The sequence below is a fragment of the Cheilinus undulatus genome, linkage group 4 (assembly GCF_018320785.1).
Source record: "Cheilinus undulatus linkage group 4, ASM1832078v1, whole genome shotgun sequence".
NCBI classification, from domain to species: Eukaryota; Metazoa; Chordata; class Actinopteri; order Labriformes; family Labridae; genus Cheilinus; species Cheilinus undulatus.
In genome coordinates, this window is record NC_054868.1 from 16,707,153 (window position 1) to 16,721,977 (window position 14,825).

At 39.4% G+C, this 14,825-nt stretch overlaps 1 protein-coding gene across 1 annotated transcript in view; it reads left to right on the top strand.

Annotated features, from left to right (window-relative positions):
- ccdc85al (coiled-coil domain containing 85A, like) overlaps positions 1 to 8,714 on the top strand; it is a 41,022-nt gene extending 32,308 nt beyond the window's left edge. The window contains exons 3-4 of the mRNA XM_041785866.1: positions 5,011 to 5,068; positions 7,890 to 8,714. Of these exons, the coding sequence (XP_041641800.1) occupies positions 5,011 to 5,068; positions 7,890 to 7,908 (77 nt within the window). The 3' untranslated portion in view covers positions 7,909 to 8,714. The remainder of the gene's footprint in view (positions 1 to 5,010; positions 5,069 to 7,889) is intronic.
- The last annotated feature ends 6,111 nt before the right edge of the window (positions 8,715 to 14,825 follow it).

The window sequence follows — 14,825 nt, forward strand, 5'->3', positions numbered from 1 at the left end:
AGCATTTTTGTATTGATCTGTCAGAGCAAGCAAATCTTACTTTAAAAAGCATAATCTAGACCGCTAACATCTCCTCTTCCTGTACTCTCTCTCTGTTTGTTTGTGTTGGTGTGTAAGGAGAGTGGAAGATGTGATCATGTGTTTTCCACTCTCTAACCGGTCTATAAGCTTTACGTTAGCCGTGAAATCAATTCCACTCCACACACCCTGACCTCCAAATGAAAATCCCCTCTGCCCACTGCATCCCCCCGACTCTTTAAAGGGTTTTACATCTGTGCCCTTCTTTCTCATATGAAGATAAACAGAGTGAGGGAAGGGGCGGGGAACTTAGTGAAGGTGGCTACTGGAATCTTTAACAGAACTCTGCGGTCACAAGAGCGTTATGAATCTTTAATGAGAGATGTTAGCGCGCCAAGGAGAGGAAATGTGCTGAAAACATGATTATGGGCTCATGGGGAGGAGACCATTGGTGGAGAGAGAAAAGGAGACAGCAGACTCAGGAGCAAGGATAAAAGAATCGTTCTGAAGGACATGGGAGGTAAAGAGGGATAACAGTGTTCAAAGATTGAGGCGAAGGTAGTTTTTTCAGCTCTGTGCCCAACCAAGCTTTATCCACATGTGCTCAAGGAGGCAGAGAGTGTAGGTGTGGACTTCAATACAGTTGTAGATAAACTGCATTTGATTTAACATTGATACTCTGCAACGAGAATCAGCACAGGAGTCTTGGGTCAAGGATGGAGCAAACACCCTACTTGTAAACATAATTTTGAATGTGACAGTGTGATGTTTTACACTTATCAGTGTGAGGATAACTGAATTATAAATGGACAGGGCTTTTGAATTAGTTATGCCAAAGCAAAATAAATCTTTCCTTTCATACAGCTTGCTGTCTGATCATCTTTATCTTTTGCTTATGTTCTATGTGATCCCATGATCTTAGATTTGAGATACTCTAAGATCACAGTCAATAGAAAAACTCAAGTATGGCGCCCACATTTAGGCCAAGAGAGGGAAAGGGCCAGTTTTATAGACTTTTGGTGCCAGTAGTAGATACTAGCAAAACTCTTAAGGGATATTGAAATGATTTTTCATGCCTCAGGTCATTTTTAAATGTAACATTTTGGCTCTTTACGGAGCAAAATTCAAATACATAAAATGCAAATTCATTACCGATAATGACTTTCTATAAAAGAAAATCACCCTGCTTTTGTTTACCGCTTCATGTTCACATGAGCAGGACACCACTTTATTTAGTTTGTTTTGCTCAGGGGCTCATAGATGTTTCATAATGTGTATTTCTGTCTCCATTACCGCTGCCACCACAAGATGCAATGAAGACAGCCTCACCAGTTCAGAGACACTGAGACATGGGGCATTAAAACAATGTCTTCCCAAGTGAGGGGAACCAAAAAATTTCCCAAACCACAGAAAAGATTTTCTTTGACTTAAAGAGGCAATTATATTATCTGTGCTCCCATTGGAAATTCTCAAGTTTTGGTGGGTTGGGGTTTAAGCAAATAACAACCAAAAGAAAAACAATTCGAAATACACTTAATGTGCATTTAAATGTACAGCATGAACAAAAAGATATTGCTTTCTACTGAGCACATGTTCGCAGTTTTTACTTTTTTTATGGTAAAGCAAAAGAAATTTTGCCATATGTTAGCTCCAGGTAATTTAAGTCAGCTGTTGGCTTTCCACTGATTGACGGAAAAATGTATAAATGCTACAATGTCATCTAACTTCGGTTATCACCATAGGCTAGAAGCATTGTGTGCATTCCATTTATAATAAAAGTAGAACAAAGAGTTTATATGTGTTGTTAGTGTTTATACCATTTAACACAGCGGTTCTCAACTGGTGGGTTGGGACCCAAAAGTGGGTCGCAGGGCAGTTTTTCCTGAGTTGCAAAAAAACACTGCGATCCTGTGTCTAGAAAAAAATGGTGGCAAAGAACATGCATTCATACCTTTTATTTTACTCTGTTTTATTGTGATAATGGGTAAATGTAAATGTTTCATTAACATTTACATTCATTTACCTTACTGTTTATTTTTAAGTTTTTTTTAAGCAGTTTAAGCAGTTATAAGTGGAGTCTAGGGAGTGTCAGGGGTCAATAAAGGACTTGTAGCACCAAGCTCAAAGCAAAATTTGTGTCCCTTATTTAGCACTGAAAAAGTCAGCAACCCTAACAACCGCTCATGCTATAGTGAAGTCGGGACAAAAGTCAGGGGAGTTTCCTTTGAAAAATCTCACACACAGATGTTGAAATCAGATCTATTGTCATCAAAAAGCTACAAACAGCAAAAAAAAAAAAAAAAAAAAAAAAAATAATAAGCTCTCACCATCTCTCTTCCACTCAGACATAATCAGCAACACCAGCAAGCACAACTAGCAGCTAAATAATAACAAATATCAGCTGGAGGTTTTCTGCTTGTTTTAAGGAAGACAGATTAAAGAGGCATTAAAACTGTTTTTATGATGATTTAAGATGCTATCCATCAGTTTACAAAGGGGAAAAAAAGCCTCAAAGTTGGAGAATCTGTTCTAGCTCAGCTCTCACTTTCCAAGTGTGTGCGGTCATAGAGCCAAAATTTTCAAACATGCTAGTAATCAGTCCAAATTGGCATGAGTAGCTTGATGGGCCATGGTTGGCCATTGTGTCCCCCTGTACACTGCACGACAAATGATGCATGGTCAGACCCAAATCTGCTCTAATGTCTAGTTAAGTTGTGATACAGATTTTGTGTCTGATTCTGCTGAAAATCACACACTGTATGCCCGTCTTAAGAGGACAATAGTCCAGTAACACAGCCCAATCAACTTCTAACTGTTGCTCCACTTAACTGTGCACGGAGACATTCTGACTGACTTTCATGTAGGCATTTAGACTTGTCTGCAGCCTGTTGCAAAGGTCTGCTTTGATTTACACGTATAGTGAAAGGTTAGGTGTTGAAAATGGCAAAGTTGGCCTGCTTTAGGCCAGAAGAAGCCTGCAATATTTGCAACAAAGACCAACTTTGTTGACTAATTTAACAACAGAGACAGACAACAGGTGATGGACTGCACAATGATATACTGAAGCACAAGATGCTGTTGTTGGATGTCATGTAGAGATGCTGGGGATTTTAATCTGTTTGTTTGTTTTTTTTACAACAGTTAAAGCAGAGGGCATGTGTTGTTAATTTGGATCTCCCTCCAAATTAATAATCTATCTGTCTGTCTGTCCATCCATCTAACCTCCTAACCCAAACTTTTCTTTGTAATACTTTTTAAGTTTCAGTAGGTCCAGGGAAATTGAAAAGTTCAGCCTTGTCCATGAACAGGAAGTAGTTTTGACCCAAAATGATGTCCGCAAATCTCCTGAAGGTCCTGTTTCTGCAGAAAATCAGTTTAAGAACAGATGTAGACTGAGTGTTGTTGGGAGTTAGTCAGTCAGAAATGGTCAGTCACTAAGTGAGGGATGAGGGAGTCATTTTGATGACTACAAAATTTAAAATAATCTGAATGTATTGTAAATTTTCCTTTAAAACACATGCAAGTTCACAAAAATTTCAACGAAACTACCTAGAATTTCTGTGAAACTTTTAAAAAATATACCAAGTACTCCAAAACTTTTAAAGCACATTCCCCCAAAATTTCTTATCATATTCCCCAAATTTTGTAGATTAATTCCCCCAAATGCCATAAATATGATAGGAAATTCCCCAGAACATCACAACAAATTTCCTGAAATATCCACTAAATTCTTGAACACTGCAGCATCACCCTAAAATTCCCAATTAAATTTCCAAAAATGTACAAATAAGTTCCCCAAATTTCCATGACATTACCCAAAATTTTCAATGCATCCTCGCCCCCTAACAAAAAAGAAAAAAATCTAATCAAATTTTCATGAAAATGTCTGAAAATTCCCTCAACAGCTAAACAACTTACCCAAATTTCCATGAAAGGACCAAAAACTTTAAAACCAAATTTACCTCAAACCTCCCAATGAAACTCTCCAAAATATATGAACATGTTGCCCAAATTTCCATGAACGCACTGGAAAATTTCTGAAAACAAATTCCAAGAAATTTCCATGAAAATTCCCGAGAATGTCATAGCAAATTGCCCCATCATTTTTAGTAAATAGCTCTAACTTGAATGTAAATGCTGGAGACTTACTTCAAAACTTCGTATTGCAGGAATTGTGTTGTAGGGAAACCAAGATACAATGTCCTTATATGTACATGAAGGCAGCCGCCTTAACTGTAAAAGCACTGTGAAAAACACTGCAGATAAACACACAATCAGCGTAGTGGAAGGTGTGGTGGAAGGAGGGGATGGGGTAGCTGAGGGATGAAGGAGGTGTGTCTGAAGTTAGCATTTGTTTTGATCAGAAAATCAGCACATAGAGTTGCATGGTAAGCCTTTAAAGACCATTAAACAAGTTGAGTAAGAGTTAGATTAAAGCAAAGACTACTGATTGTTTGCTGCATTCATATTCAGGTGGACCACTGCAGCTAAAATTGAAAGGGGGAAAGTGGGAGAGTTATGAATGCTCCTTTAAACACCACAACATAAATTGGGGCCATGGACCTGATCTTCCTTGTGAGTGTATATGTTGTTCAGTTAAAAGTAAATATGGTGAGAATAAACAGATTTGTGCCTTTTTTTGCCAGCAGCGAGATGATCATATTTGTACTGGTCATGTTTAAAGACACACGAGAGTCAAAGACAACAGCCATCTTTCCTCTTTCCAAAATGTAAAGCTCTGCCAACAAATATTCCTAAATCACTCAAACTATCTTGTTATTGAAGCTATGTCAGATTGTTTTCCCTGTCAGTGTTTTTGTTAGACTATGCTTATTGCCTCCTAGCAACGGCTACAAACTTGATGTACGCCATGGCCAAGTCTTTTTGTCATTTCTTTGTTTTGACAGTCTAAAAACACAGACATCAGCTCTAATTCTCCTGTCCAGACACTATTAAAGCCATCTTTTCCTCTGTCTCTCTTTTTTGTCACAGCTTTAATATCAGCCGGCTGCTGCACCAACAACTGTAGAAATGTCAAGCTATGGGACAGGTAAGAACCCTTGTCTGCCCTTTTTCTTTTTTATTCATATATTTTGTGCTAATTTGAATCTTTGAAGGAAGAACAGCCAATGAAGGTCAGTTTTATTCTTTCCACTAGGGTCCATAATCCTGTAATGAGCTCTCATTATTCTACTTCACCTTACAGTGTACCCATTTAACTGAGCCTCAGAATCTATTATCATTTACAACAGTTTGGTTTGAGGGTATTTGTTAAATTATAAAAGTACAAAATGGTCAGTAATTTATTTAGGCTCTGACTATTTTCAGCACATTATCTCTGACTTGTATCCTGCTATGATCCTGTATCATTGCAGGGTCGGTTCTTGATTTAGTCTAGTGTACCCGCTCCAGATGAGTAATGTGTTTGCATGCTTGGTCTGGCCCAGGTGTAATCACAGTGGGCTTACAGTGGGACTACATAGTTAGAGGTGACCCTATGCTGTCCCTGTGTGTATCCTACGTCTTCAATCAGGCCCAGAGGGAGGTCGAGATGACTCTGTTAATATTTAATGACTGCAAGACAAGACTATATCTGCCCTGAAGAATAGCCGCACCCCCAACACTCCTGTCACACACACTCACAAGTGACAAATAGTCACACATGTTGTGGCACACATGTGGTAGTAGTTCTCTAGCACTCTCTTGAATGTATCCACCCAGATTCTGGCTCAGACGAACTGTGATATTTACTTTCTTTTGATCTTCACCTCATAGTTCAACACTAATGGGCCCTTTCTAAGCCCTACTCCACGTCTCATACATAGAAATCAATGCCTAAGGTGAGGTGAGGGAGAAAAAAGTATGCTTTATGTTGGTTGAATATTTACAAGCAAGCGAATTTATTTGTGGCGGTGGGTTGTGCGGGGGGAGGTATATTTTTGCTATATCCTGATACACGATATATATCGTGATATTTTGAAATGGCCTCTCAGCAGCTGTATATAATTCAGCCCAAATGGCACGAGTTTGGTGATAAAAATAGACTGTTGTATTGGATTTTTAATAAAATTGTATGCAGAAAGTAAAAATCAATATAAAGTCAAATTTAGCCATTTTATTTTGAAAAGGTCTTCATTTAGTCTTTTACTAATAAATAAAAAGTACATAAATGATGAAATACTCAATCTGTTACAGTGTATGGAAAGTCCTGAAATATTTTCTGTGTTATGTTTACTATTGCTGACTATAAAATGATCATTTCCCTCATTAAGGGTGAGGCAAACCTGCACAAAACTCACCAATCCTACATGCAGCCAGAGGCCAAAACTCTGCAGTCTAGTCCACCATTCAGGCTCACAGCTGTGATTATATTAGTCCATTATCTGTGCTGATGAACGCTGGACCAGTTTCTAACAAGTTCATAACATGAGAGTGTCTTTAGACCTTATTCAAGAAACTGTCCTGTGTGATCATGGGGGAAAAAGCTTGTCTGGAGGCAGGAACATTTTAGCCCCTCGTTGTCATTGTTTTGAACTGTTAGGCTGAGATAACTCTCCATTGTTGTGGAGATGCGGATCACATTAGTCCGCTGCTGGACTGTCTTCTCTCTGACACGTACGACTCTGGCAGGGAGTTTTCAGCAAAAATTAACCCAGGCAAATCTCGTATTCTGGGTTAAGTGTCTTTATGAGATTTTTAAAACCTGGCTTTTCAACAACACTGGACTCATGTCTTAAGTGACGTGTTGTGTTGCTGCCACCGTTATCTCAGCGTCATCTTGCGGCGTATTTTAACGAATACCACGAGTTAGACCTCCTCCTTTTCAAAGTTGAACGACTGCTCAACGATGCAGATCTAGCGCTGTTTCTTGCTGTCTCAAAAGTCAGCTAGCTCCCCACTAACTAGCCACGCTGCTGTGTTTACCTTCCTCTCCCTTGCTTCTCGCTGCTGATGCGTATGTGCAGAGGAGTTTTCTGGATGGGCGCAGGAGAGAGAGTGAGCTCTCTACTGTGAGAGATGCATTCAGGGACAATAGGAGAAGCGAAACTCCGGCGAGAAATGCACGCTGGCGGCTCAAAACTGCCACATAATTTATACTCGAAAATTTGCGATAGTCATTTTAACGACATGCTACATTCACAGAGCGAGGGCGAACAGGTAGCACCAGAATTTATTTGTGGCAGGCCTAATTTATTTGTGGCGGTCCACCACAAATAAATGAATGTATGGGAAACACGGATCTATCATAGTCCATCGATCCAGCCATCCATCCATTCTTTTTTATTTCATCCATTCAACCGTCTTGTATCTTTTCATACATATAACATCAGTTTTTTCCATCCATCCATCCATCCATCCATCCATCCACTCAGCCTTAAACCAGAAGACTGGTGACTGTGGCGTTATTTCTCACACTAAACATGTTTGACTTCCCTGTTAACAGCAATGCTGCTTTTACTTGAGTTGGGTGCTCTTATATTATTGGTTAATACATACACGAACTGTTAAAGTTGTACACTCATCAGAGATAAAAACTCCCCTTTTTGCTGTTTTATTTATTTATACCAATTCAAATTCTGAATTTTCACTAAACATTTTACTTTCATTTTTGCTGTAAGTAATTTTCAGTTTCAAATATCATGAGCAACTAATAAACCGGTATCAGTCACAAAAAACAATACCGGTTGGTCCCTGGTTTTAACCATTTCTTTATAGTTACAATATTATTAAGTTGTAGGGATGTCGAATAAAGGTTACTCTGAGGCTCAAATGCTTTTTATCTGTGTGTTTTCTACAAGATATGCATCTGAATCGCAATCTTCTCAAACTGAATCTAAAAAATTCTTTTTACTTCTGTTATTCCTGTACAGCTTTGACGCCTCCTCTTGACCCCAACTCGACGAGCTGATCTCCTCACACAGAAGGGGGGTTGCAGTTGCACTGTCTGGCCTTGAGTGTCACGAAGGGCCCTGGACTTCACCCCATGGCTCCAGATCGGCCCATCGCTGTGGGATCATCTGTGTCCAAAGCCCTTAAACAGCTTGCCTCCATGTTTTTATTTCTACATATCGAGAGCTTGATAGGTAATATGGAATACGGTATGTGTAAGTATGATTTGAAAACTCGTGCAGACTGCTGCAGCTAAAAGGACCAGAGTGAAAATCTCTTCCTGCCAAATATAACATGGCTACCTTCTGGAGAGCACCCAGAGACAGGGAGGTACGCTTTGAGAAGATGAAAGAAGAGGACTCTGCACTATCCGTGCCACCGCCCTCTGTTTACAAATGTACATCACTGGTGGAGAAGCACACAAATTGAACTTTTTACACACTGCTGTTAAAAACTTCCTTTCCCTTTCAACTTTTCCCTTCCCAGGTTTCAGTATCTCTCCTCTCACTCAGCTCCAGATATCCGTCATCTTCAAAGTGTGTACTGAGACTGTTGTAATGTAATGTTCTGTCTTGCAATTCCAGCCAATCAGGATTGCAACTGTCTTCAACATCTTCAGTCATTTCAAGTAAATTAACTAAACAAAAACATTTTTGTCAAAGATGTTCTAGCAAAGGTAAAAAAAAAAAAACCTCTTCCTGTGTCTTAAACCAAGATGGTCGACATAACTAGCTGCTGACAGATGTTCTAGTTCTGTAAGATGCAATGTTCAGGTGTCCTTTTTCTGTTTTATCTTCTTCGTTCCCTTAAAGCGCCTATACTGAAGCCGGGGATAAGATGATATGTTTCTCCATATTCTTTTTTACAGTCTAAGTAAATAAGTAGATTATTGGATTAGTTTTCTATATATCTATATATATGATTATTATATAATTATTATTTTTGACTTACTGGTATTAGAACTATTATATGAAGATGCATATGATATATATCAAATAATAAACAGACTTCTTTATGTAAAAGTGCATCTCTTGTTTGTATGTTTTTTGTTTTCTGCAGATAAAGATATGTTTGTTCCTGCTGCCCCTGGTTCAAGTGAAAAAAGGCAAGCACAGCAGTCTGGGGTTAAATGTGCTTTGTTTTCTGTCACATTTCACACTTTTGTAACCTGGCACACCAGATGGATTTGTTTCACACATCCATCTGGGAAAGCTTCAAGAGGAAAGTTTTGGGAAAAGGTAGAGGCTTTGAAAAAAAACTCAATGTGTGATTGGATGAACGTTCTGTCTGTCACATCTCTACAGGCCAATCAGAACAACAAAACACGTGATGTAGTCACTATCAAGCTGCACATGCGCAGCTACCGAGGACTAATGCAAAACATGGCAACTACAGACATGTAAGTACTTGACTTTTGTCGTTATTGAAAAGAAAACAACTCACTGCTGTTCTTTGTTTTAATGAAGAAGTGTTGTCAAGTTCTGATAAAACTGGCACTTTAGCAGCATCCATGCTAATGTCAAGCTTCTGCTTGTTTATGTCATGACTCTGCTGCGCCCTAAAGTACTGCCCCTCGTCCCTGATTGGTGCTGTCACTTTCTAACTGGACCCAAACGGTTCAGATGGGACCTTTGCAAGATGGATTCGCCAGTGAAAAACAAGGAAACGGGCGTATCCATCTGCTGTGCAAGGTTACGCCAGATGGATTTGTTCCACACACCCATCTGGAAAACCACCCATAGACAGCGTTTGGGAAAGGGCAGAGCACTTGAAAAAAAACTCAGAGGATGATTGGATGAACAGTCTGTCTGTCACATCTTTATGGGCCAATCAGAGCAACAAAAAGCGTAACGTCGTAGGTGTGTGCCACTACCGAGGAGTAAACTCCATAGAGAAGTGCTAACGCGAACCATAGCGACTATAGACATGTCAGTACACGACTTTTGTTGTTTTTGAAAAGAAAACAACAATGCTATAGCAACATCTTTATAGCTAATCTCTTCCACCATAATTGCACTGGCTGCTTGCTTACGTCACGACTCTGCCGCGCCTGAACTGCCTTACTCCTGATTGGCCCTGTCACTTTCTTACAGGGTCCAAACGGTTCAGACTGAAGCTTTGCAAGATTGATTCACCAGTGAGAAACTGGCAAACAGGCGGATCCATCTGCTTTGCAAGGTTACCAGTATCTATAAAAGGGGCAAAATATCTCCTGAGACTTGAGCACTGTTCTTAAAGGTAACTCAATCAGGAGGGAATCTGGTATTCATTGGAGTCTGTTTCAGTGGTGGAAAGTGCTTTGAATATTTTCAGGTTAGCTTGTTATTTGTCAACTAACCCCATTATGGGATTTGCTTTCTCACACTTTTTGCTGCACAGGAAAAACTTGTTAACAGTATCAGTTGATAGCTTGATTTAATTTTTTTTTTTTTTTTTTTTTTTTTTGGCGTTGTTGGATTTGTTGACCACATCTAAAAATATAATCACATTGCCCTTTATTGTAAGTATAAGACTTATTTTCTTGAAGGTTTAGATACACCATAGGGAAAAAACAGTAAGTACAAAGTCATCATTAACAGCCCTGTATATTAGGGCCTCTGCTGGGTCTTAGTATCATACCTTCATATTAAAAATTGAAAGCAAAGACAGCGTTATCTGGTTTTATCTGATTGCTCAGAGTGATTAAAGTTTATTCATTTGCCACAGAAAATCTCTTCAGTGCATAGCTATTATATATATATCTAAAGACTTGGCACTGCTCCCATATATAGTCTCCTAAAGGACGCCCTGCTGGGCCATCTGGGGGATCTGTAGTGGTAGACTGAACTGAGTGATGGCCTTATCTGTAAAGCTGACAAGTTACTGTTGTTGCAGTGCAAAATGGTCGAAAAAAAAAGCATTGAAGACTATTTATGTGTATGGGATGAAGATACCTTGTTTGTATTCAGACAGAGAAACATTTTGAGGGGTTTTAAACTTGATGCACAGCTGTATGCCAAGGAAACAATGAAGATATTTCATCCAATGCATTTATTTCAATTTGTGTTTTGTGCTTTACATTTTAGTGGAGTTAGGTGTTTCTTTCGACTACTTACCTGTTAAATAAGTGTGTGTACATTTTTAATTGTCAGGATTTTTCAGCCTGCACCTTTTCATGTTCATAGGTTGGTGTTACTTTCTCATCCAAATGTCTGCACACATCTCCTCCTGAAGAGTGTGACCATGTGCACATTTACGTGCTGTTCAATATGCAGAGTCATGTGGTTGATGTGTGCAGCCAGCCAGCCAGCCAGCAGGTTGATTAAGACACACCCTCGCCTGTTTATGCAGGAAGACGAAGAGAGAGAGAGAGTAAGTGTGTGTGTTTATATTGAGTTATGGACATCTGTGCACGTTTCACATCGTTCTTTTTTTTACAGTAAGTGTGTTTGTGTGGAGAATGAATCTGTGCACTGCAGTTTATATGTTTGTGTGTGTGGGTGTGTGTGAAAGCATGCAGAGCCACTGATCTGCTCTGCTGCATTGCAGCATGTCCTGCCCATCCTGAGGTCACCGTTGTCCTCCGCCTTCCAAGGTCACAGCAGGTCAAACCTGCCCATCTGCATACCCAGCTCATACATGAATGAATATATAAACACCAAACCAGGTCTGATGGGGCAGCAAGACACCAGGAAGAACAAGAGCCAGATAACCATACTCAGGCCGCTGGCTGGTGTAATCTATCAACACAGCGATCAGACATGAAATCCACCCAGATGACTGGTCGATCAAAACCTATCCACACAGGATGAACTGCTACAGCACACAGTCTACATTAAATGCATGCTGCTCAAGTCATGCAGTGACATTATGACGAGTGCCATTAATCTGCTACAATTTACAGTCAATCAGTGGAAGATGAGGACTTTTATGGGAGCAAACTAGCATGTGAATTACAATTAAAACTGTCTTTCTCTGGATTTTAAAATGCTAAGTTGAAAACATGCATACTACTAAAATACTGCAAAACAACACGAGAACGTATAATTGCATGTACACAGTAAACTCAGACACATTCCTTTTTAGGAACTGGAATACCCTTTGATGAGAACAAATCAAAGTTCAAGATCAGAGAGAATTAAACAATGTCCTCTGCTACAATGGATTCAGACCAAACACTGAGAGCCTGGGAGATTCTTCTTTTAGAAGAACCCATCAAAAGGTGTCTCTAAGAGTTAAATGTAATAGTGTAAAAATTGAATGACTGGCATAAGTCTGATTAAAGCACTGGCCAGTTCAGGTCAGGTCAGATATCGGTGCATTTGCAGATTTGACACTTTGCTGTGTCAACTTTGGCCCTGTGCTGCTCTGGCCTTCTGATGTCCATCACTGAGGCCTATGCCACAGATATGCTAGAATCTTCCTGAAGAGAAGTCCACTCCAGGCATTCAGCCTACATTTGGTGCACAGGGATTTTCTCCCAGTCCAGAGACAAGAGTCTGAGGGTTCTGCCCTCATATTGCACACAAATCATCTTTTGGCTGCAGCGTCAGGAGTACTCCCCTTTGTAGGTCTTTCAGTCATAGATGTCTGTGTGAAATGCCATTTAAGGTGCAAACTCCATGCCCTGGGGGTCTGTAGGCAAGGGACCCAACCCCACTTCTCCTGCGATAGCAACTAAATGGTAAATGGACTTGAGCTTGTATAGCACTTTTCTAGTCCTCTGACTACTCACTACTTCAGACCCATTCACTCCACATTCACACAGTGATAGCAAAGGTTGCCATGGAGAATTGACCATTAGTACTAATCCCATTGAAATGCATCCATACCCATTTAATGCCACTGATGAGGCAGTGGGAGCAATTTGGGGTTAAGTGTCTTGTCCAAGAACACATCCACATGTGACTGCTGGAGCTGGAGATTAAACCCATGACTTTCTGATTGCATCACAACTCTACCTACTTGGCCACAGTTGCCACAACTGACATAACTTGCCAATTAGTCTTCAGTCATTTCTGTGTAAGATTTATGGGCATTCATTCAACATGAACATCAGCATTCCAACCAGAAATATGCATCACAAGTCACTAAGACTAAAGTGGCAAGATTAGCAAAAGAGCTATAATAAATATAACCGAAAATGTATCAAACTGCATTGTAAATTGAAATGCCAATGTGAAAGGGGTCTTTTTAAGTTATGACACCAGATTGAATTCTTGTAAGAATTAGTTAAGTGTGAGGAATTTTTCAAACTGTATTTTTTGTTTAAAATTTTACTTTTTGGTGTTGAATCTAACCTAGATTTTTGATGCGTGTGTGAGAAAAAACAAAAAAAAAAACTAATTCAGGAACTTGAATTCTATTAATAATAATATATATATGGGGCAGTATAAAATTAAATCCATTTCATTTTCACTTGGTTGAAAGTCTCCATGGATTCTTTCTTCTCCAGACACATGTCTATCTGCCTGTTTCACCTGCAGTGTTAATACATAATATCTCAAACAGCAGTTCAGTTTTGTTTCACAGATACAGTAGATTTGTTTACATGACAGTTACATTACATCTTTAATTTATTGGACCCTTTTAAAAGCTGTTGTATTTACAGACATATAAATGTGAACAGTGATTAGACTGTGTTTATTGCAGGAATGATAAATGGTTAATAAACCTGAGATTGAATGGCACTTTGCTAGTTGTCTGATTACTCAGAATCAGAACCAGAATAAGCTTTATTGGCCAAATATTCATATGCAACAAGGAATCTAGCTTTGCTTTAGTGTACAGGAATTAAATCTTTAATACAAAAGTGACACGACAGCAAGTTGAGAGACAATTGACTCGACCTACCGAGTCACAGTTGCCCCATAAGAAAACAAGGACATTACAACCTTATTTAGGTTGAAATAAATGTATTGGTACAAGCAGTCCTTGGCACACGAGTTGCAGGATCTAATCATGTTTCTGGCACTGTTTGGTGCTTGTCAATGGGTTCGCAATTCTTGAAATACTTTTTTGAAAAATAAATAAATTGTAAACATTTTCTTCAAACATGTTTTGGCTCCTCTATCTCGTCATTAGCATGAATAAAGGAGATTCCAGGGAAATGTAGTCTGTGATGGCATGCTGACTACCTTCTGATTCTGTTCTGCCCGCTGTCTTCAGGGAGCTGTTTGACAAGGAGTGGCTTGTTGTACTCAGCCTCAGCTCATCTGCCAGGATGTTCAGGGTTTTATTACATTCTCTCAGCAGGAGGATTTCAATGGAGCTATCAATGATTTATCATCTAGATACAATGGGGGGGGGGGGACAACAAATAGATCCCTTGCCCCCTGTAATCTTCTGAGGCAAAGATACTTATCAAATTTCTATCATATGAGATAAATTTGTTTGTTCATGTACGTGGTTGGCACCCCAGGGGGCTTCCTGCTACAAAATGACAACCACCTCATGCAGGTCAGTGCAAAATAAGGAAAAATACCTAATGAGTTTTTCTCTCTCTGCAACACTGGCCTAAATAGATGCGTAATTGTATCCTATATCTCATAATAGAGTCACTTTTGCTTGTCCAAACGCTTTTGTGAAGTGATAAATGTCTTCATAATGCATCTTCTGCAAACAGGATGAAAACACAATATGCACCCTCTGCCTTCTGGAAGCATTCATGAAAGAAAATAACCCCATTGTGATCCCAGCTAAATACAATAAAAACAACATCAGGGCCATTTAGTAGCACAACAAAGTGTTTCACCTCTCAACCCCATGTAGGTCACCATCCTGAGCAGGCAAATGGCGTTGATGCTACATGCGTCTTAGACTAGTTTGATAATGACCCTTCTCTAGCACAATAGGAGTTAATTACATCCTCTAATGACTTCACACAGCAGGCTAATGGCCAACACAGATAACACATCTCTCATTAACATTCCTCCTTT